At 41.4% G+C, this 19,792-nt stretch overlaps 19 protein-coding genes and 1 non-coding gene across 20 annotated transcripts; 12 read left to right on the top strand and 8 right to left on the bottom strand.

Annotated features, from left to right (window-relative positions):
* Window positions 1-61: 61 nt before the first annotated feature.
* Window positions 62-2,629, bottom strand: HK407_05g08940 (GNAT acetyltransferase 2; the record flags this gene model as incomplete). Its single annotated transcript, XM_060420873.1, has 1 exon — window positions 62-2,629. One exon carries the CDS (start codon window positions 2,627-2,629, stop codon window positions 62-64), a length of 2,568 nt encoding a protein of 855 aa, XP_060276974.1.
* A 92-nt stretch (window positions 2,630-2,721) lies between these two features.
* On the bottom strand, window positions 2,722-3,093 carry HK407_05g08930 (putative U1 small nuclear ribonucleoprotein C; the record flags this gene model as incomplete). The annotated part of the gene is made up of 1 exon (XM_060420872.1): window positions 2,722-3,093. The coding sequence occupies one exon, from the start codon at window positions 3,091-3,093 to the stop codon at window positions 2,722-2,724; it is 372 nt and encodes a 123-aa protein (XP_060276973.1).
* A 180-nt stretch (window positions 3,094-3,273) lies between these two features.
* HK407_05g08920 lies at window positions 3,274-3,355 on the top strand. Its single transcript has one exon. It is a non-coding gene; the product is annotated as a tRNA-Ser (tRNA).
* Window positions 3,356-3,461: 106 nt separating this feature from the next.
* HK407_05g08910 (membrane-bound O-acyltransferase) lies at window positions 3,462-4,658 on the top strand (the record flags this gene model as incomplete). The annotated part of the gene is made up of 1 exon (XM_060420871.1): window positions 3,462-4,658. One exon carries the CDS (start codon window positions 3,462-3,464, stop codon window positions 4,656-4,658), a length of 1,197 nt encoding a protein of 398 aa, XP_060276972.1.
* A 146-nt stretch (window positions 4,659-4,804) lies between these two features.
* On the top strand, window positions 4,805-6,067 carry HK407_05g08900 (putative acyltransferase; the record flags this gene model as incomplete). Its single annotated transcript, XM_060420870.1, has 1 exon — window positions 4,805-6,067. One exon carries the CDS (start codon window positions 4,805-4,807, stop codon window positions 6,065-6,067), a length of 1,263 nt encoding a protein of 420 aa, XP_060276971.1.
* Window positions 6,068-6,380: 313 nt separating this feature from the next.
* On the bottom strand, window positions 6,381-7,880 carry HK407_05g08890 (kinesin; the record flags this gene model as incomplete). The annotated part of the gene is made up of 1 exon (XM_060420869.1): window positions 6,381-7,880. One exon carries the CDS (start codon window positions 7,878-7,880, stop codon window positions 6,381-6,383), a length of 1,500 nt encoding a protein of 499 aa, XP_060276970.1.
* A 192-nt stretch (window positions 7,881-8,072) lies between these two features.
* Window positions 8,073-8,738, top strand: HK407_05g08880 (uncharacterized protein; the record flags this gene model as incomplete). Its single annotated transcript, XM_060420868.1, has 1 exon — window positions 8,073-8,738. One exon carries the CDS (start codon window positions 8,073-8,075, stop codon window positions 8,736-8,738), a length of 666 nt encoding a protein of 221 aa, XP_060276969.1.
* Window positions 8,739-8,853: 115 nt separating this feature from the next.
* Window positions 8,854-9,687, top strand: HK407_05g08870 (inorganic pyrophosphatase; the record flags this gene model as incomplete). Its single annotated transcript, XM_060420867.1, has 1 exon — window positions 8,854-9,687. One exon carries the CDS (start codon window positions 8,854-8,856, stop codon window positions 9,685-9,687), a length of 834 nt encoding a protein of 277 aa, XP_060276968.1.
* A 191-nt stretch (window positions 9,688-9,878) lies between these two features.
* Window positions 9,879-10,109, top strand: HK407_05g08860 (uncharacterized protein; the record flags this gene model as incomplete). The annotated part of the gene is made up of 1 exon (XM_060420866.1): window positions 9,879-10,109. The coding sequence occupies one exon, from the start codon at window positions 9,879-9,881 to the stop codon at window positions 10,107-10,109; it is 231 nt and encodes a 76-aa protein (XP_060276967.1).
* Window positions 10,110-10,217: 108 nt separating this feature from the next.
* On the bottom strand, window positions 10,218-10,832 carry HK407_05g08850 (ras GTPase; the record flags this gene model as incomplete). Its single annotated transcript, XM_060420865.1, has 1 exon — window positions 10,218-10,832. One exon carries the CDS (start codon window positions 10,830-10,832, stop codon window positions 10,218-10,220), a length of 615 nt encoding a protein of 204 aa, XP_060276966.1.
* Window positions 10,833-11,035: 203 nt separating this feature from the next.
* HK407_05g08840 (uncharacterized protein) lies at window positions 11,036-11,287 on the bottom strand (the record flags this gene model as incomplete). The annotated part of the gene is made up of 1 exon (XM_060420864.1): window positions 11,036-11,287. The coding sequence occupies one exon, from the start codon at window positions 11,285-11,287 to the stop codon at window positions 11,036-11,038; it is 252 nt and encodes an 83-aa protein (XP_060276965.1).
* A 107-nt stretch (window positions 11,288-11,394) lies between these two features.
* On the top strand, window positions 11,395-11,862 carry HK407_05g08830 (putative cofilin/tropomyosin-typeactin-binding protein; the record flags this gene model as incomplete). Its single annotated transcript, XM_060420863.1, has 1 exon — window positions 11,395-11,862. One exon carries the CDS (start codon window positions 11,395-11,397, stop codon window positions 11,860-11,862), a length of 468 nt encoding a protein of 155 aa, XP_060276964.1.
* A 75-nt stretch (window positions 11,863-11,937) lies between these two features.
* HK407_05g08820 (uncharacterized protein) lies at window positions 11,938-12,357 on the top strand (the record flags this gene model as incomplete). The annotated part of the gene is made up of 1 exon (XM_060420862.1): window positions 11,938-12,357. One exon carries the CDS (start codon window positions 11,938-11,940, stop codon window positions 12,355-12,357), a length of 420 nt encoding a protein of 139 aa, XP_060276963.1.
* Window positions 12,358-12,481: 124 nt separating this feature from the next.
* Window positions 12,482-13,321, top strand: HK407_05g08810 (mRNA capping enzyme; the record flags this gene model as incomplete). The annotated part of the gene is made up of 1 exon (XM_060420861.1): window positions 12,482-13,321. The coding sequence occupies one exon, from the start codon at window positions 12,482-12,484 to the stop codon at window positions 13,319-13,321; it is 840 nt and encodes a 279-aa protein (XP_060276962.1).
* Window positions 13,318-14,859, bottom strand: HK407_05g08800 (putative Sec5 domain-containing protein; the record flags this gene model as incomplete). Its single annotated transcript, XM_060420860.1, has 1 exon — window positions 13,318-14,859. The coding sequence occupies one exon, from the start codon at window positions 14,857-14,859 to the stop codon at window positions 13,318-13,320; it is 1,542 nt and encodes a 513-aa protein (XP_060276961.1).
* A 68-nt stretch (window positions 14,860-14,927) lies between these two features.
* Window positions 14,928-15,350, top strand: HK407_05g08790 (ribosomal protein S12/S23; the record flags this gene model as incomplete). The annotated part of the gene is made up of 1 exon (XM_060420859.1): window positions 14,928-15,350. One exon carries the CDS (start codon window positions 14,928-14,930, stop codon window positions 15,348-15,350), a length of 423 nt encoding a protein of 140 aa, XP_060276960.1.
* Window positions 15,351-15,549: 199 nt separating this feature from the next.
* HK407_05g08780 (uncharacterized protein) lies at window positions 15,550-16,173 on the bottom strand (the record flags this gene model as incomplete). Its single annotated transcript, XM_060420858.1, has 1 exon — window positions 15,550-16,173. The coding sequence occupies one exon, from the start codon at window positions 16,171-16,173 to the stop codon at window positions 15,550-15,552; it is 624 nt and encodes a 207-aa protein (XP_060276959.1).
* Window positions 16,174-16,337: 164 nt separating this feature from the next.
* On the bottom strand, window positions 16,338-17,888 carry HK407_05g08770 (TLC ATP/ADP transporter; the record flags this gene model as incomplete). Its single annotated transcript, XM_060420857.1, has 1 exon — window positions 16,338-17,888. The coding sequence occupies one exon, from the start codon at window positions 17,886-17,888 to the stop codon at window positions 16,338-16,340; it is 1,551 nt and encodes a 516-aa protein (XP_060276958.1).
* A 159-nt stretch (window positions 17,889-18,047) lies between these two features.
* Window positions 18,048-18,464, top strand: HK407_05g08760 (uncharacterized protein; the record flags this gene model as incomplete). Its single annotated transcript, XM_060420856.1, has 1 exon — window positions 18,048-18,464. One exon carries the CDS (start codon window positions 18,048-18,050, stop codon window positions 18,462-18,464), a length of 417 nt encoding a protein of 138 aa, XP_060276957.1.
* An 83-nt stretch (window positions 18,465-18,547) lies between these two features.
* Window positions 18,548-19,759, top strand: HK407_05g08750 (DEAD/DEAH box helicase; the record flags this gene model as incomplete). Its single annotated transcript, XM_060420855.1, has 1 exon — window positions 18,548-19,759. One exon carries the CDS (start codon window positions 18,548-18,550, stop codon window positions 19,757-19,759), a length of 1,212 nt encoding a protein of 403 aa, XP_060276956.1.
* Window positions 19,760-19,792: the final 33 nt, after the last annotated feature.

The following is a 19,792-nucleotide window of genomic DNA, read 5'->3' as shown; positions in this document are numbered from 1 at the left end:
GCATGATATGCATGCGCTCGGGAGATCCATACAATAAACAAGAACTAATGCCATACTTTATTTATCTTTCTTTGTATTCAATATTAGCAGTATATGTGTGCTTTTCAATGCCATCAATAAGAGCTTCTAGTACCTTTGCCAAGATATTTGAAACCTGGAATGGCTTAAGTGTAAGATATAATGCTGTTTCATTTATGCTTCTATTCTGACACCCAACCATCAACAGCACTGATTTTCGAAGAATCGATAGTTCCTGCTTCAAGTGCCCACGGAAATACAACTTTGATACTTCAGGTATAAGATCGATGGCAATGCTTATATCTGCTTTCCTTATTGCTACTTGCTTCATTCTCATTACATCGTTTTCACAAAAAAGCAGCATTGGCTCTTTTGCATCATGCTCTTTTGCATCCATTCCTATCAATGAAAGCGACAAGGTTGGTGTAAAATACCTGAAGCTACCAGACAGCAACCTAATGAACCTGAGCACAAACATTTCATTATACAATGCAATGCTTGCATTTTCAGTTGCATCCAGTGGCCGAATAAATATAGACGAATGCTCCCCTGTTTCTTGAGTAATCATTTGCTTTATACAAATAGGCAAAAATCCGTTTCTCGACCAAAACCGATGCAAGTCTTCTGTAAGTCCAAAGGATGCACCAATCCATTCCACATACGGAAGCACGACTTCGTCCATTCCATGCAGTAGAACCTTTCCCTCTACTTCATTTTGAATTCTCATCACTGGCTGGCCATTCATATCATCTGGCCTGCTTTTTACATCCCTGCACAACTCATTTTGTGCACTCTTACAAATGGAATCGATCAACAGCTTCAGTGCCATGGTTCCGTATCCCATTCGTGCGTATTCAGGATGTACAGCCATTCTGACAATCCGAATTCCATAGCTCTCCAGAAATAACGGATCAAGATACTCCTCAGAAACAACCCATGGTATAAGATTGCCCTCTCTGAGATGATTTGTTCGTTTGCACCTGCCCTCAAACGCAATCTGAATTGAGCACATCACACCTGGAAGCTCTTTTCCATCATCCCTTACCGGAGTCACAAGCGTAAACATTTCATGCCGTGGAGAATCAGCAAGAATTTGAAGATCGTTCGGACTGTTTCTGTAATGTGAGGAAACAAACAAAGAAAATGCATTGCTCAGAAACTTTTCGGTCGATGCCTTACCAGAAAGCAGGGCATCTCTATCAACATGAAAAAGCTTGCATTCTGATGGTGATGGGCATCCTTCGATCTTTGGTGCAGACACATCCAGTAGCAAAGCCTTGTATAGCCAACGCTCCACTGGATCTTCAGCACCATATCTTATCGACTCTTTCATTGTTATTTCTTTATATATAAATGTGTTTGATTCTATGCTGCTCTTTCTGAGAAATTCAGTCAACTTGATGGAGAACGCCCTTCCTGTTCCTTCGTATCCGCTGATTGTTGTTGCCATTACGACAAGGTTGGGATTCACGAGCCTCATCAGGGATGTCAGTGGAATGGCTGCTGCTTCATCAATCACCATCATGTCTGGATACTTCTTGAGATCATCCAACGGATTGAAATACTCCACAACCTGCTTTTTTGTCTTTGTGATCTGTATTTTATAGGCAAGCCTTCGGTTTCCTCGGAACTGATAGATTATCTTGAAGTCGACATATTTTGTGTATCCAAGCGCCTCGAGTCCGGACACTGCAAACTCAAAGACAGTCTTGACATTCTCGATCACAGGAGATGCAACAAGTATGTGCATGACCCCAGTGTTTATTGCATGTGCTATCGAAATCCCCAATGCTGCAGACTTTCCTCGTCCCCTGGATGCAGTGATTGAAACAATGGTTCTGTCGTTACAGCTCTCAAGAACCTCAAAGATGGTTTTGATTACTTCCAATTGATCATTTGTTTTGCTGAGTCTTTTCAAAGTGTGATCTTCATCTATGCATGCTACACCGACTGGGTCTTGATTCGAATCGCCACAGTATGGTGCCTTGAGATTTGTGCGGCTTATGTCCAATACATTGAGCCGCTCATCAACAAACAGTACAAAGTTTGAGCTCATTAGCAGCTTGAACAGTCTCCGATTATATCTTGGCTTGAATTCTTCAGCAATGCCAATCTCCAGATGCCCATCTGTCCTACGAGAAACAAGCGTTTCTATTGAAGTGGCGCTATCGAGCAATAGAACGATTGCACCACCTCCTCGTACAGTCTCCATGCTTGTTGCTATTAGGTTCGGTGACAACGCTTCAAAGTCTTGCAGAATTAGCATGTCCACTGTTCTGCCAAGAATCCTTTCGCTTTCTTTGTATTCAACAAAGTCGATTTCGTTTGATCTTATGAACGAAAAAACATCGTCATCGCAATCTTCCGTGGTGTAGTTATTCTTTTGCTTCTTCATGAGCTCCGCTTCCTTGTTCATTTTTTTCACCACATCGCTTTTATGGCACCATACTATTGCGCCAACTGTTCCAAACGAATTGTCCTGCAATGCCTTGTGTATATGGCCCAGTTTGTTTTTGCCTCCTTCTCCCATCACCACCACAAACGATCTGTGGTTTCTTTTACTGTTCATCTCAAAAAAACTTTGAATCCTCCCATCACGCACAAATGTCATTTGATAAAGGACTATTGCTCAATACATTTTATTTCATTATGGGGGCTAAGCCGTGCATTACATCTCTAGGCATTCGTATTCATTTCCATTACTCATCTGTATCTTCTCACGACCTCGTCCATTGTTCTAGGAAAGTTGGCTGGATTATTGAAGTCGAATCCCGGCGGAAGTCTGAATCCCGGCGGCTCTTCAGGCACGTGGATTTCACTCAAACAAATACCAGGCGGAAGATTGCATTCGGTATTTTGCCTATGACCAATAGTATGACTCAAGCAACTGTCTGCGGTTTTTAAGTTTTTGAGGATGGAGTTTAGTTCAGCAGCCACGGTATCTTGTTCGAAGACTTCCATGTAATATGCTTTTCGCATCAAGCCATGTCTTGCGCCCTGGAAATGCATCTTCCTGCTTTTTGGCTTGTCGTTTGGAAGAAACTTGTTGCAGAATTCACAAAAATACTTTGCCATACCAGGGCAGCACAAACGTTGAATGAAGTGAGGCATGCATTGATCCAAATGGCTTGTGTGTCTGCACATAAACAAACATGCATAACAGTAATTATATGTGCATGCGAATATATTTGCAGTGCCTGTATTACTAAGAGCCTGGTGCTGTATAACCATTGTATTATGCAATGCACGTGGTGAGACTTCGTAGCAAAGTGGTTAACGCGGTAGATTGCTAATCTATTTCCTTCTGGGAGCGCGAGTTCGAATCTCGCCGAAGTCGTTTTTGCACAACCACTACAGCTCACAGTATTATTAGCATGCCCTCGTGTTATTAACATCATTGCTTTTGGCATTGCGCCATAATTAAATCATTCACTCCATCCCTGATGGATGACACTGCCCGTTCGATTCGCAAGAATAATGCCAGAAAGACTCCGCTGCCTTCTCGCATAAAAAACAGGAGAGGCTGCAGGGCATACGGATTGAAGAACCTGGCAATAATCATAGCGTTTCTAAGTGTCGGGAGGTTCATAATAGATAACAACAAAGAATTCGGGTTTCTGATGTCTCTTCCACTGCAAACACTTTCTCTCTCAGAATGCATCTACTTCATCATCACTATTGCAATTTCATTAGCACGATCATTCATCGGGTTCTACATCGAAACAACTAATCAAAGGCCAGTGTACATCCACATCAACATTGTCGTCATGGAGGCTATAATTGCATACTTGAATCTGAAACATATAAAGCATATATATTCATCCGGATGGTCAATGATATTTGATATTGTTTGTGTGGCCAAGCTGATATCATTTCATCTTGTAAGTAGAGAGTCAAAACGAAAGGCCTGTACTAGCCATACAGTACCTACATTAGGGCACTTCTCGTACTTCTTGTCAGTCCCTACTCTTTGCTTTGAGTTCGAATTCCCGCTTAGAACTAAACGAGACACTACGAAAATCATGTGGAGATTTGCCCAACTAGCACTTGGATTCCTTCTTTTTGTATTTGTAATGGACCAATATGCAATCCCAAGCATATATAGAATAACTGGATTCAGCAACATAACAACAGTGGTTGAGAACATAATCAATTTTTCAATAAGCACAATCATATTGTTTCTTGTGTTTTTCTACACAGTATTCTACTGCCTTCTTGAAGCAATTGCCGAAATAACATTGTTCTACGACACATGCTTCTACCAGGAATGGTGGAATGCATCATCGGCAAGGGAATTCTGGGCACTGTGGAATAGGCCCGTATATGTTTGGCTCAAGAAACATGTTTATTCGGCAATGATCAGTAAAGGCGTGTCTAGAAGCAAGGCTGCAGCCATGGTGTTTGTGGTTTCCGGCCTTGTTCACGAATACGTCATCTCGATATCGATAAAGAAATTCACTGGATGGTTCTTCATAACCATGCTTATCCAGATTCCACTCATACACATAACCGAGTCGTTCAAGAGACGGTTTCCATCCCTAGCAAACTTTTTTTTCTGGGGCACGTTTTGTGTAATAGGACAGCCTTCCGTAATGCTATTGTACTACAGATCGTTGTATATAAAAAAGCATCGCATGTAGCTTGCAACTGCAATTGAACAAGATGTGCATTTTGCTCAAGTCACAGTGGGCATTTCCCTAATGCATTATGGTGCACCGTAGCATGGCTAGCATAGAGCTTGAGTTGATTAAACCAATAAAAAGAAATGGCTGCCTGGGGTAAAGAAATGGCTTTAAGAAAAAGAACATTTCTGCATGATGCAATAGACATGATATCGATGGGGAGCCATACACTTGAGAGTGATGATTTTACAAGATGCTTTCAGCCAATATCAGGCATTGAGATGGACTCTAGTGGGATATTCTATACATTTTCGTTTCTGATCAGGTACTTTGTTTTATTTCCAGCCAGATTTGCCTTTTTTGCTGCGTGCATGGCTATATTCTGCCTGATGGTGATGAGATACACAGTCACTGGAAATATCAAGCAACTGGATAGTGCGTTTATGTTTATAAACAAATCACTGATGATGGCAACAAATGCTAAAATCAGGCATATTGGGGAAAAGGCTAGGCTGAACGAGCCTCATGTGTATGTGGCAAACCACACGTCCTTTTTTGATTTCATGCTACTTAGCAGTTACAAATTTCCTCATGCATGCGTCTCTGAAAATCACGGAGGTCTGTTTTCGTTTCTGTTTAAGCTTATTCTAACGCGCAACGGCTCGATTGCTTTCAAAAGAAGTGAACGAGTGGATAGAAGGTTGGTTGTTGAGAAGCTGAAAGTGCATGTGCAGAACACACAGTGGGCGCCGATGCTGATCTTTCCGGAGGGAACTTGCGTTAACAACAAATTCTCTGTGCTTTTCCAGAAGGGGGCGTTTGAGCTTGGAGTGGCGATCTGCCCTGTTGCAATAAAATTCAAAAGAGGGCTTTTTGATCCTTATTGGAACAGGAGAGTCCATGGATTTGCAACACACATGTTCTATCTTATGACACGGTGGCGGGTGGAGGCTGAAGTAAGATGGATGCAGCCTGTGAGAATCATGAAGGGAGAGAACCCAACACAATTTTCACACAGGGTTAAGATTCTTATTTCCAAGAGCGCAGGGTTGAAAAATACATTGTGGAATGGGTTGCTGAAGAGCAGCCCGGCAATAAAAGACAGAGAAATGCTGGGAGAGGCGTATCTGATAACATATGGGAAAATGGCATCCAAAGGATTCTGCAAGAACGAGCAAAAGACTGATAAGAATAAGGTTTATCTTTGCGATGAGAATATCGACAACACATCAACAAGGAATCATTTGTATTTTGAAGCTGCTATTCCGTACAAAAAGTTCCAGAACGAGGTTCTTAAGGAGTATCTGAGACTCAAGGAGCTTCCTCAGACAGAATTGAAATTCCTATTGACAAATCACAAAAGTGTTAGCGATTCACTCAAAGATGCAAATGGAGGGATGTTCTGCAATTGTCAAAGTAAATTGTAAGACAACGATCCAGGATGTAAATGGATAAAAAACAAATGCACTTTTTGGTACAAATACATGGCACATGACAGTAGCGTTGCTATGGCACTTAAGTTTGGGTTTATTGACTCGTTTTCTTATGGCCTATATAGCATCGATTTATTATATATAAGATGCACATTCTACACAGCAGGACATTGAAAATGTTTATGCCAAATGCCGATACACCATGTTTACCTATAAGCTTCATTTGGCATTCTAATAATAAAATAGATGCTACACATCAAATGTATATTTTATCATACTTGAGTTGTTTACGCTCTGTATATCTAATTCACTTTTGATCTTCATTCGTAATAATCCTCATTGTCTTTCGCTCTGCTATTCCAAGCTTGCATTGTGCAATTTTATCTGCAAATCTAAGAGAGCACACTGTCTCGTTGAAATGCTCCATTTCTGGTGAAACAGTGACAAACATCGCAGCTCTGGAGCTTCCTGACAAGAAGTTCTGCAGCAGATATGTAAGCTTAGAATTCCTAAACGGGATGTGACTGTCTTTTCTTAGAATCGAGCTGAAAACATCTCCCAGCGCAGACAGGCTTTTGTTAATGCTTTGTGTTTCTTTCAGCCTAACGCCTTCGGCTTTCGATGAATTCAATCTCTCAGAGCCTGCAAGATCAATAAATATCATCGATCCTTCCCTTTTTTCATTTAGAGCTGCATTCTCCATCTTTACATTCAGGATATAGACAGAATGGCTTCTACTCGATCGAGTGTTACATTCCGTACTGCCCACTTTCCTTCTCTTGCCTGCATCCTCTAATGCTTTCAAGGCACTTGATATCTCACCAGCATTCATAACTGTGCAGTTCATCAGGTTTGTATCTCCATCGCCATGAACTATCGATACCTTCCTTGCCTCACTTGAAAACAAATCAATTATCTCCTCATTGTATATTTCAACATAGCTACATGTATTCAAGCATTGCCACCCTTCTTTCTGCATCATACCAACCGCACAGTCAATCTCCACCATTGCTCTATGTATCAATCCAGGCTCCTCTCCGTTTCCTTCCATCGTATACGTCTTTCCACTTCCTGTCTGTCCATATGCAAACACACATATCTTGTATCCGTCAAGTAAAGACTGAACCATCATCGCAACTTCATCATATACATTTCTCTGTGTTGCATTCGGTCCAAAAATCCTGTCAAATTCAAACTTATGTCTCTTGCCATGCCCACATATTTCAAGACACCTGTCAGACATCTCAATTCTTGAGCTTGCATTGCTCCCAGTACTTGGCTTGATCCTACAAAGCACTCTTATGGATCCCTTTAAATCGACTAGTTCGTTTCTTAACCTTGATATCATCCTTGCTTGCTCCAGGCATTCATTCTCAAGCATTTCTACTCTCTTGATTCTATTGCTATATTCATCAACAGTGCGGCCCATCTCGCATTCCCTTGCTCTCAGTTCATTGTTTATTGCTTCCAGTTTGTAAACCTCGTCTTTGAGAAATTGTATCTCCCTGACCATATTTTCATGTGTTTCCAAATGGTGTTCTGGATTTGGCAAATCATCTTCAAGCGCATTGTGAGTGCAGATGCATGCCTTGCGATTTCCTTCTTTAGTGTTTGCATTGATCTCCTGTTCCCTGTTATTCGTGGATTCTATGCATCCGTTGTGCCCACAGCATCCAGGTACACATATTTCAAGCAGAACAGAATCCTTTCTTGGCCGTCTTGGCGTCTTTTCGTCAATATTCTCCTTGATATCGCTAAATATTGCCTTGAGCTCGCTTATTCTATGTGGAATGCTAGAGCCTACCATTTGAAAGGGTCTGAATGTTTGGCGTTAATGCAGTTTGAGTGCAGCGCCTGATGCTGCATATGCATAGGACATGCATGAATTACATATTGTACACTACGTATATGCATCCTCTGGGCAATTTCGGTGTGTTTTGATGCAATGCAGAGTCTGAATCGCATGAGCGTATGTACAATATTCGCTTGACACCCTTTGATGAAATGCACAGCATGTCAAATGGATGTTGATGGCCACACCAAGGAGCATTACTTGTCTGAGATACACAGGATAAATGTAAAGAGACAGATATACGGCATGCCACCAATAACAATCGATGAGATGCAAGCAGATAATGCAAGCAGAGCTATTGAGCAAAGTAATGCTCAAGAAGCAGATGCCAGATGCCAACGAAGGATCACTGTCAATGAAAAGATAAAGACATGCGCAGCAAAGTGCGTATTTTGTGATGCTGAAGCAGATCATACTCATTACAAAGGCCATGGAATGTCTGATGAGCAGATTGAGCATATAAAGAGGAATACTTGCTATGTATGCCACGAAGGATTTGTAGGGGATGAGTGTCTGAAGATACACATTGCATCTGGAAAGCACAGAAACGCAGTAGTTGACGGGAGAAACTTGATCCTGCAGGATGGTAGAGTGATCAGTGTACGAGGGCATAAGGTGCGGCACGACAATTCAGGAGAAAGCGATGCGCTTGGAAGCAGATTGGCTATGAGGAATGAAAAGCAGAAAGCAAGCGCAATTTCATTGATAGTTAGTAAAGCAGAGAAAATAATGTCTGTTAACAACAAAAACCAGCTGAAGGTTTCTCTTTCGATGAACCACCAGCAGCATTTCAAGCCTGACTGGATGCAATAAATAATTTCTAGATATGGCTTACAGGTTAATAAAGGATAATTTATGATGCCAAACATAATGATTAGTGATGTGTTGTTTCAGGTAGAATAAAAACATTTGGAGAGAGGCCCACTAAATGCAAGCATACACAGTAGTGAGTGTTGGAAAGAAATACTCTGGCACATTTAAGGCATATGTGGCATGTGAAGGAAGAGTTATTTCACCGTTCCATGACATCACATTGTATATGAGTGGAAACAGAGGCGTGGTGAGCGTGGTGAATGAGATCCCAAGATTTGAGAGTGCAAAGTTTGAGATAAGCAAGAAGGAAGCATTTAATCCTATAATGCAGGATATCAAGAAAGGGCAGCCGAGGTTTGTGAAGAATGTTTTTCCAATGAAAGGGTATTTGTGGAATTACGGGGCGCTTCCTCAGACATGGGAGGATCCAAATGAGGTCGACAAGGATGCAGGCGCGAAGGGAGACAATGATCCTGTTGATGTTATTGAAATAGGGCGTAGGAGAAAGGGGATTGGCGAGGTTTACCAAGCGAAAGTGATTGGGAGCATAGCAATGATTGACGAGGGCGAGTGTGATTGGAAGGTTGTTGTTATTGATGTTGAGGATGAGATGGCGAGCAAGATCAACGGGATTGAGGATGTCCGAAGGGAGTTTGAAGGGCTTCTTGAGGAGACCATAAACTGGTTCAGGGATTATAAGGTTCCTGATGGAAAGGAACGAAATAAGTTTGCATTGAATGGCGAGTACATTGACAGGGAGTCAACCATTGGGGTGATTGAAAGAGCGCATGAGAGCTGGAGTGCGATGATAAATGGAAAGAATGAAGTAGGGATATGCAGACAGAACTCTACATTGAACAGCAGGAGCGAACCGCCTAAGATTGTTGCAGAAGCACTGTCTGATGAGGAGGTGCCTGAGTATCTGAATCAGTTTGAATTTATTAAATAGGATGAAGATGTGGTATTTCAGTATGATTTTTTACTTTAAGATGCATGCGTGATGCAAAGTGCTATTTGTAGTGTATTTGCTAACTTAATGTTAATGTGCTGTTTTATAATGGATTGCGTTCAGTGCTAATGAGTATTCTATAGGCTTGGAATAGAGTAGTGATAATGCTGAGTCGGAAATCCCCAGTTTTTATGGCAAAAATAAGTGATTTGGAAGATCCGTCAATGGCGGACGAGGTTATCTCGAAAATGAAGGTATCATGCAGCATAGGAGCACGAAGGATGCTTTCTGTGTGCATGATAGTGTCTGCAGGGTTTTTTCTGTGCTGCATCGATGAATTTTCAAAGGAGTATGGAGGTGATGAAGAAGCCTTAATCAAGATACTATCTGCAATTGGCATCGAATGCATCAGCAATGCCTAGATATTATATGCTGTCTATCAAATACAAGAGCACATAAAGCATACATTTTCTACATAAAAACAATGAGCGAAATACTAGCCATTTTATTGATTTGATTCATGGAACATTTTATCTGTAACAGCATCCAATACAAGGAAGAAATCCACACGATCCAGTATCTGAGGCTATTTTCTTTGTGTCCCAAATATACTTTGCAGCCTCAAGAAACACAAGATCTACGTTTTCCCCTGTAAGTGCTGAGCACTCAAAAAACTTCAATGCATTGATCTTTTCAGCCAATGCCTTGCCTTCTTCCTCAGTCACCATCGAGGACTTATCCAATGTTGGGTCATCGGTGTCTCGCATGTCCTTTTTGAGTCCTATGAGAAAGAACTTTGAATTTGGACAGTAGTTTCGTATCTCCATCAACCACTTTCTCGATATATTTGAAATTTTCTTATTATCTTCTATTGTGTAGCATAACAACACAACATCTGTTTCTCTGTATGAAAGAGGCCTTATTGTGTCATAATCCTCCTGCCCAGCAGTATCCCATACAGCCAGTGACACTTGTTTATCTTTTGCAATCTCAATATCTTTTACAAAGTTATCCACAACTGTGGGAATGTAGACCTTGGGAAACTGATTCCTTCTGAACACCTCCAGCAAGCACGTCTTTCCGCATGCACCATCTCCTACTACAACGACTTTGCCTGCTTTCTGCTTGTTGCCGTCCACAATCATCTGGATGTGCACCGAAGTTCATTTATAACTAGATTAAGGAGATTCAATTTGACAAATCTTCTTCTATGTAGCTGCGTACAAAATCACTAGTTATACTTGGCATTCACTAATTGGTGGTTAAAATATATATCATTTGCCTTTGATGCTTATATCATTCGATATGCAGGCATGCCATTGGGTGTAGCAAGCTCCACTTAAATGCGCTACTTCGATCTTTTCTTAGACACGCCTATGGATGCCAGCATTTCACGTTTTGCTATGGCTTTTTCCTTACGCTTATCTATCATTCTGATTGCATGCTTGAGCGGCAAAGGATGCTTCTTGACGCATCCTCCCAGAATCCCTACTTTCCTTTTCTTCAAGTTTATCTGCTCTCTTGGCGACTTTCTGCTTTCAACATACTTTCTTATGTCTTCCATGCATTTTATGAGCTCCTCTGATATTTTCCTTACCATGTGCTGAGGGTTCTGGATGTGTGTACGAAAGTGAGATGCGATTGATGGTACAGCAGCATCTAGGTGAGCGATGGCGTGGTTTAATCACTGAAATGCGAACCCCTGAAATGGACATAACTATTCCAGGTCTGGACATTGTGCGAGCCGAGCTGAAGAAGATAATGAGTGGGTCACAGCGGTACACCATACTGAACCTGTCGGAAGAAAAGCCCATGTCTCTGTCGATTGTAAAGAGCGGAGGATGTGCTGAGGCAGCAGGTGGCAACAAAAGGCACACGGTAGAGGAGCTGCAAAGGATATTTGAGGAGTTTTCGTCGAGTGTTCAGGAGGATGTGCCGTGCTTCGCAATATATGACTTTGTGTATTTTGATGACGACAGGATCCAGAAGAAGACATTGTGCCTGGTGTCGTACATACCTGAAAACCTTGCTCCCCAGAAGAACGTGCCTTACTCGACGAATGCACTGAATCTGAAGGATGTGCTTAATATTTCTATGCACATTTCGATCAAGAGGAAGATGGATCTTGCGTTTGATAACTTTGTAGAAAAATGTACTGCTTTGCGGATGAAATAATAAACGACTTATTTGTTCTGAGAAGACTGTGTGTAAAGCCTCGTAAAATATTTGTGTTTTGGATGGGAGAGGGTGATGGATCAGGCAATGACGAGCGTGAGCAAGCAAGGCGTGAAGGGTCTGAGAAGATCCACAAGAAGCAAGACACAGGCGATATTCATGGATGCAGTACATGAAGAGTGTGCAACCGGAGCAGCGGATATGCCTATAATAGAAAAATGCGGCAAGAGTGAGATAGTTGCAAGCACAGGCATTGTAAATGGCCACGATGTGCTCACTGCAGAAAAAAGAATGTTTTCATTCAATTCATTGATTCAGATGTTCAGTGGTATGGAAAAATGCATTCATAGCGAAGGAGTGGGGAGTGTACAGAAACATGAAGATATACCTGGAATATTGGCTAATGGATGTGTCAAGCATTTATTGCGTGTGCTTGAGGACAGTGCATGCAAGGACAGAGTGAATGGAGAGCAAGCTCCTGTGCAAATGAAATGAGCTTAATATGGTGAGCGTGTTTATTCATATGATGCATTCTATTTGCTGTCTGCTTCATATTAAATCAATAATATGAGATAATTCATGGAGTGTATTTTTATTATGAAAAAATGCAGAGCCTCCAATGGATGAGCAGAAGATAGAAATCAAAGAGCATTATAACAATATAAAGGATAAGGGGCTTGAGGGACGAGTCCAAAGCAAAGCAATAAACATAAGAAACACCAACAACTTTATCAAGGCATGTCTGATAAGGATGTATGTCAAGAGAGGAGACTCCGTGCTGGATCTTGGATGTGGAAAGGGGGGAGATCTATTGAAATACGAAAAGGCAGGGATTGGAGTGTATCATGGAGTTGATATTGCTGAAATGTCAATAAACGATGCAAAGCTTAGGTTCAATGGCATGAAGAAGAGCTTTAAGACGTCATTTGATGTTAGAGATGTGTATGGCCAGCACATGGATCTTGGGGTGCAATTTGATATTGTTTCATCACAGTTCAGCTTCCACTATGCATTTTCAAACAGTTTGCTGCTTGATGTTGCACTGCAGAATGTGGAAAGGCATTTGAAGCCCGGAGGGTTCTTCATTGCGACTGTGCCATCGAAGGACGTGATTCTACAGAGGCACCAACAAGGTAGATTGCACAATGAATTCTATAAGATTGAGTTGGGCACGGGCATACAAATGTCCCCTGAATCAGCTAATGAATATCGCTTTACATTGATAGACTCTGTAAACAACTGTATCGAATATTTTGTGGACTTCAATAGGATGGTGGAAGGCTTCAAAAAGCTTGGCATTGATTTGATTAGTAGAAAAGGCTTTATTGGTTTCTATGAAGCTGAGTGTAGCAAAAACTTTGAGCTTTTTAAAAAAATGAATCTGAGCAAGCTTAAGTGCGAGGAAGCAGAGGTTGTTGGAATCTATGAGGTCGTTGCTTTCAGAAAGCAAATGGTTTAAATATCAAGTAAAAATCCGAATTGGTATCTAATCTCGTCTATTCTTTCTCTAGCATCATTCGATAGCGTTTGCTGATATTCGGTTTTGAGTATTTTCGACAGATAGTATGCTACGACAGGAATTGACCCAACTAGTGGCTTTATCTGCTTTATAATGCGTTCGTATTCTAGTGGAATCTCTTCAATCACCCTTGTTATTTCCATAAGTATCAGTATATCACTCTCTTGCTTTGTAATCATACTTTCGATCTTTTTCATTACTTTGTTGCTGTGATTATTTATATATCCATTGATCATCGTATTCAGGCTTTGCATATCCTTGGACCCTGGTTTTCCAATCAATGGCGCCATCGAATGTATGCTTTTGATTACATGCTCAATGCCAGAAAATTCATGCAACTCCATCTTTTCATAGCAGCTTCCTAGCAGCTTTAGTGTCTTTTCTCGGATGTACTTTTGCTCCTCCTTTGATGCAATGTCGATTAACACTGTATAAGCTTTTTTCAAATCTTCTAATGCATGCTCAAGTGATGCCGGGTCCGTTATTGATGTACTGTATCTCTCAAGTTCGTCATCTATAACACCAATCTTCACTCTCTTGAGATGTGAAAAATACACGCTTTGTGCACTAGGACGCAACGATGCAATCTTTATATTGTCCATCAACCTTTTTATGCATATCTTGGTGAACAATAGCTGTTTTTCATGCATTATGCATCCCATACAGTAGAAGTAATGGTTGGTCCCCTGTATCTGAATCTCTTCGCCAACTTTATTCATAAGGCTCAGGTATTGCTTTGTAATTTCATCCACGCACAGCACATCATCCAACGCAAACATCTCCAACGCATTGGTGCTGTTTTCCTTGAAGTTTACCAGAAGCGTGTTCATTATCTTATGTTCTGTCTCTGTCTCACATATCCTGAAATACAATTGAAAGTAATATGAAGCCTCTTGGAAAGTACATCTTGGCCGCTGTATACGTCTATAAATATTCTCCAAAAACTCACATCTTTCGTCATGAATCGATCCCCAGATCGTTCGCACATACTCTGATCCCTTCAACTGCTCGTAAATCCCTCTTGCATTTTCATACACATCAACAAATCTTTCTAGGTTGTTAAGGTTTTTTTGAAGTATAGCCTTGATGTTGAAGAGATCCGAGTACTTGCTTGCATAATACTCTTTTCTATACCTATTGACCTCACTCTTGCTGTCCTCCAAAACATTAGATGCTATCTCATTGAATTTATCCCTTACAACCTTGATGTTGTTTTCAAGTTCAGATGTGAATTCCTTGTCGTATCCTTTTTGCTTGATGTTTGCCCACACATCCTCAAGCACAGCCCTGCATTCAACAAACTTTCCAAAGTGTTGCTTGACCAGCTGCTTGTTTCTGGCCTTTGTTTTGTTTATTGAGCCAATAAGGAACACCAGCGAGTCGTTGAGGTCGTACTCTGTTGAATCGGCATATGTTTTGTTTATCACATTTACTGCATTGAAGCTTTGGCTTGCCCTTGGCTCTTCGATGCTGCCCATGCCTGTGAACAGCAGTGGATAAAAAATTTATTATGTGCCATTAGAAAAAAACAAAGAGCGTCCCCTTAATGAGAGGACTGTTTTCAGCCAACAACCTAATAAAGAGCAGAAAGGCAAAAAGACTCGCAGACACTGCATACAGAAAACGCGCACTCGGCACAAAGTACAAACATAGTGTGCTTGGCAGAGCGCCACAAGCAAAGGCAATTGTTCTTGAGAAGCTTGGGGTGGAGGCCAAGCAGCCGAACTCTGCCATCAGAAAAGCAGTTAGATGCCAGCTGATTGCGACAGGAAAGAAAATAACAGCATTTGTTCCATATGACGGATCCATTACATACATCGAGAGTAACGATGAGGTGACTGTTGAAGGATTTGGTAAGAAAGGAAAGAGTGTGGGAGACATTCCGGGTATTCGTTTCAGGGTCTGCAAAGTGCAGAATGTATCTCTGCATGCACTATTTACAGGAAAGAAGGAAAAGCCATCGAAGTAATTAAACATTTCCAGTATGTAGTTTAAGAGCCGCTGTGTTCGTAGTGTGTAGTATCGCTTGGCTTGGATGCGATCTTCTTATACAGCATAATTTTGTTTCTGAAGCTTATGAAGAACAGATTACAAAGATGTAGCAACACAAACGCTTGAAGCTGATGAACAATCCAATCTCTTTAATGTTTATGAATAGTGCAAATGCATTACTTCTGCTTCTGCTGCTCTTCAAGAGAAAGCCGGATAGCTTCTGCAAGCTCTGGGTCATCTTCATCAGAAATATCGCTTCCGCATACAAAAGACAATGCCCGACTTGATAAATCATCATTTGGTTCAATTTCTATGCAAGAAAAGCTCGTCAAGCCTATCTTTCGGAACGACTCAGACATTCCCAATGCTTCTCCAAAAAACACCATTTTGATGTTGATTCCAAGCGTCAGTATTTCGTAAATCCTTGCAAATAGCTCATCCTCGGGAACATCTTCCATTCTTGTTCCAAGAAGAATCACTAGCATGCATCCAGGCGTATCCCTCTGGTTGAAGATGTGGATGCACTGTGATAGGCAACTCATAATGTCTGTCTTGCTGTTCAGCACAATCCTGTTCAGAAATGTCTTTATATATGCTCTCTGTTTGGTTGGTGTCACAATATCATTTGCTTGAACCTGCACCAGAGGAACAATTCCTATTGTGTTTTCTTGGTTATCCTCAAACTTCCTTGATATCAATGACTCTACAACCTCCTTCTGCGCCACGAACCTGCTTGGAAGGTAATCTTGGTTCTGAGAAAACATCCCATTATCAAACAGCACAACAATAGTTTCAGGCATGCAGAGGGGTGCTCTAACCCAAAATCTTGTACTTCTAGGAATAATCAACACACATCCGCAAATACTCCGTTCCACATACATAGATAAGAAACAGGAAACAGAAGACACTCATTCTAATAATATATGTTCAATTAAACTAGAATCATGCTTGAATATCTACGATGTCAGTGCTCGATTGCTCCTACATCAGCAAAACTATTCCGTTTTATGCACAGAATCGATCTGATCCACACAATGCACAGCCCTGCTATAAGCACCGATGATATCAGTGCCATGCTTCTTATGTCTCGTACATCAAATATCATCGTCATAATCGTGCAGTACAACGATCCTATCGTCTTTCCAACATTTAATCCCAGCCCGTCATGTATTCCTCTAAACATCTGCCTGTGCATGGGATCTATTCTGATAGACACTGCTTCCTTCGATATGTCAAAAAAACAGTATTTCGATATCCTCATCAGCGATACAACAACCATCCCAATATGGTTTTCAAGGATAAACCTTGCCACTTCCTCCCTCCTCAGGTTTAAAAAAACAATTGGGAAAAATATCATCAACGATATAACTACCATGGCAGGCGCAACGATTGCTACGGGCAGCCATCCTTTTCTGTCTATGAATTGGCCTGCTGGCTTGAAAAAGATTACAAGCAGAAGAATCGATGTTATTATCTGTGCAGAGTAGTTCAGGCTGGTAACATAAGAAGAAATCGTTTCAGACGCTTGTGCAGCACCTAGTGCTATTCCTCCTCGATATGTCGCCTCAACAACGCTAGAACATACAGAAGACATTATCACGATTGTTGTCATTGATGCAAGAAGTTTTGATTTCTGCATTAGTTTCAATGACTTCGAGAGCGTTATATTTTCATTTCCATGTATCACGCCCTTCATACTGCTCTGCTGCTTTGTCAGGAATCTGTCTGTAAAAAAGCTTACGCCTGTTGTAACTAATCCAAGGATCGAAGCCACTACAAACACATTTGAAAACATTGCTTCCTTGCCATCAAAGCACAAAGTATCTCTGTAGCTGTTTAAATTCCTTATTATCAGGCCTGAAGAGAGCATAACCGCCCCAGAAATCAGCGAAAGCATTGGGAAAAACCTCTTCAGCTGTGCCTCTGTGCATTGATGCGTCAACCGCGAAAAAAACATAAACGACACTATCAAAGATCCCCAGAGCTCAGAAATAAGATACAGCACACTAGAAGTCCATTCATTGAACACTAGGAGCGTGGGAAAAAGAAAATCAAGCTGCCTTGAGTTCATCTTCCCCTCTGAGAAGATGTCTCTTGACCAGAAGAAGTCTATTTGAAGAGCTTTGCTGTTTGGCCAGATTACGGTTCCAAAAAGCAGCACAAATGCAGAGGAACACAGAAGGATAATCTCAAGCATTCTTGACGAGCCAAGTATTTTTAGTTTCCTTTGAACAACATCAATGAAGAAGAAAGACGCCGGAACAACTAATACGGACTTTATGAACAATATTGAGCTTGGGATCTGTGTCTTCATCACAGCTATGTCTCCAAGGATGTGCAGAAATACATCGATATATGAAAGCAATGCAAACAGCAGTCCAAACATAATGCACACAGCCAAATCTCGCTTCTGGCTTATAAGGCCCGGCAGTATATTTTGATGCGCAGACTGAATCATCCCTTCAATTTGTTCGTCTCCCAGCAAGCCTGTAAGGTTGCTAGTATTTTCAGACATTCTGGGGCTACCATGGTGCATGAATTTATTGTTGCTTGTGGCTATGCTAATATATTAAATTCAAGCGCTGCGTTTTTGTGTGCAGATGTGACTTTGTATGATGATTGTGCTCATAAGTGGATTACTCTTGATAAATCTTGCTTGAGGTAATCCTGGTAGATGAAGAGGGATGAAAGCAAACTTGTATTTGAAAGTGCAGGTGATCTGGTTGATGAAAGGATAATTGGGGTTGAGAGGATGATAAAGCGTAGATTGAGGCAGTATTCTTTGAACTTACCGGTAGAAAGCATGTTTGAGAGATACTCCGATAAGTATTTTGTAAGTCTTCTTACTGAAGACATGCTGAAGAGTTCTGTGAGTCTTGAGCTGATGCCTTCTGAGATATCGAGGATATTTGGCGCAAAAAGCGAAAGAAGGGTGGAAGATATTGGGAGTGTTGAAAGCTCCTCATCAGAAGAAGATGCAGATACCGACTCAGAAACAAAAAGCGAAGAAAGCGACAATGATTATGTACAGAATTTTTATGATGAGGATGTGTTTGTGTCAGACAAGGAGGAAGAAGGATACATTTTCTAGCAACGCGTATGAGCAGACACCTGTGATGAATTGATTTCTTCTGATAAAATTTATTTCTGGATGTCTGCTAGCCTTATTGAGCGATGAGGATGGATGAGCTAAAGATTGATAATTTGCTAGTTGATGCATGCAGAGAAAACGGAATTGTTGATGCAACAAAGATACAGGAGCAAGTGATTCCTGTGGCAATGGGAGGAAGGGATGTTGTGGCCATTTCGCAGACAGGGAGTGGAAAGACTCTTGCATTTATTCTGCCGATTATTTCATGCTTGCTGTCTAGGGATCGTTCGTTTTATTGCCTGATAGTTGCACCAACAAGGGAGCTGTCTTCACAAATAATTGAATGTCTTGGAATGTTTAAGTGCACTGGCCTGAGGACATGTCTTTTGGTGGGTGGGATGAGTTTTGGGGCACAGACAAGTATGCTTGCAAAGCACCCACATATTGTAGTTGGGACACCTGGAAGAATAGCAGAGCATATACTGAAAACGAAGTCGTTTAAGATAAGCAGAGTGCGGAAAGTTGTGCTTGATGAAGCAGATAGGTTTTTTGAGCAGGATTTTGGCAGCGATCTGAATACGATTTTTGGAAGTCTGCGGAGCAAACGGCAGACGCTTCTGTTTACTGCAACGATGCCTGATAAGGTGTGCGAGCTATCGAAGTCGATTCTGGTCAATCCAAAAACCATCAAGGTTGTGGAAGGGTATGAGACGGTTGAGACGCTGAAGGAATACTATGTGTTTGTAGCAATGAGCTGGAAGAACTCGAGTCTTGTTGAGCTACTTGGGATGCATCCTGGGGAGGCAGCGATTGTGTTTGTTTCGATGTGTGTGTCTGCACAGGTTGTGTGCTTGGCGTTGAACAGGCTTGGGATTCATTCAGAAGCACTACATGGGGGGCTTGAGCAAGAGAAGCGCGATATGGTTGTAAACAAGTTCAAGAGGAATGAGTTTGATGTTCTTGTATGCACAGATGTAGGAAGCCGAGGATTAGATATATGCCATGTGGGGCTTGTGATAAACTTTGATGTTCCAAAGAGTGGGAAGGATTATATACATCGGGTAGGACGAACGGCCAGGGCTGGTAAGTGTGGAACTGCAGTTACGTTTGTGACGCAATATGACGTTGAGCAGATACAGAGGATAGAGTTTGCATTGGGAAAGAAGCTGGAAGGGCTTGAAGTTGCTAGGTGTTCGGATTCTGACAATAGGATAGTTGAGGAGGCAGTGGAAGCAGCAAAGGAGGATCTGAAGCAGATGGCGAAGACAAAAAACAGATACAGAAAGAAAGCATAGGCTGGAGACTTAGGGTGCATGCCATGGAGTTAA

The sequence above is a fragment of the Ordospora pajunii genome, assembly GCF_021821965.1.
Source record: "Ordospora pajunii strain FI-F-10 chromosome Unknown Cg_05A, whole genome shotgun sequence".
Taxonomy (NCBI): domain Eukaryota; kingdom Fungi; phylum Microsporidia; family Ordosporidae; genus Ordospora; species Ordospora pajunii.
Note: the sequence above shows the minus strand (reverse complement) of the source record. Positions and strands in the feature narration are given on the sequence as shown.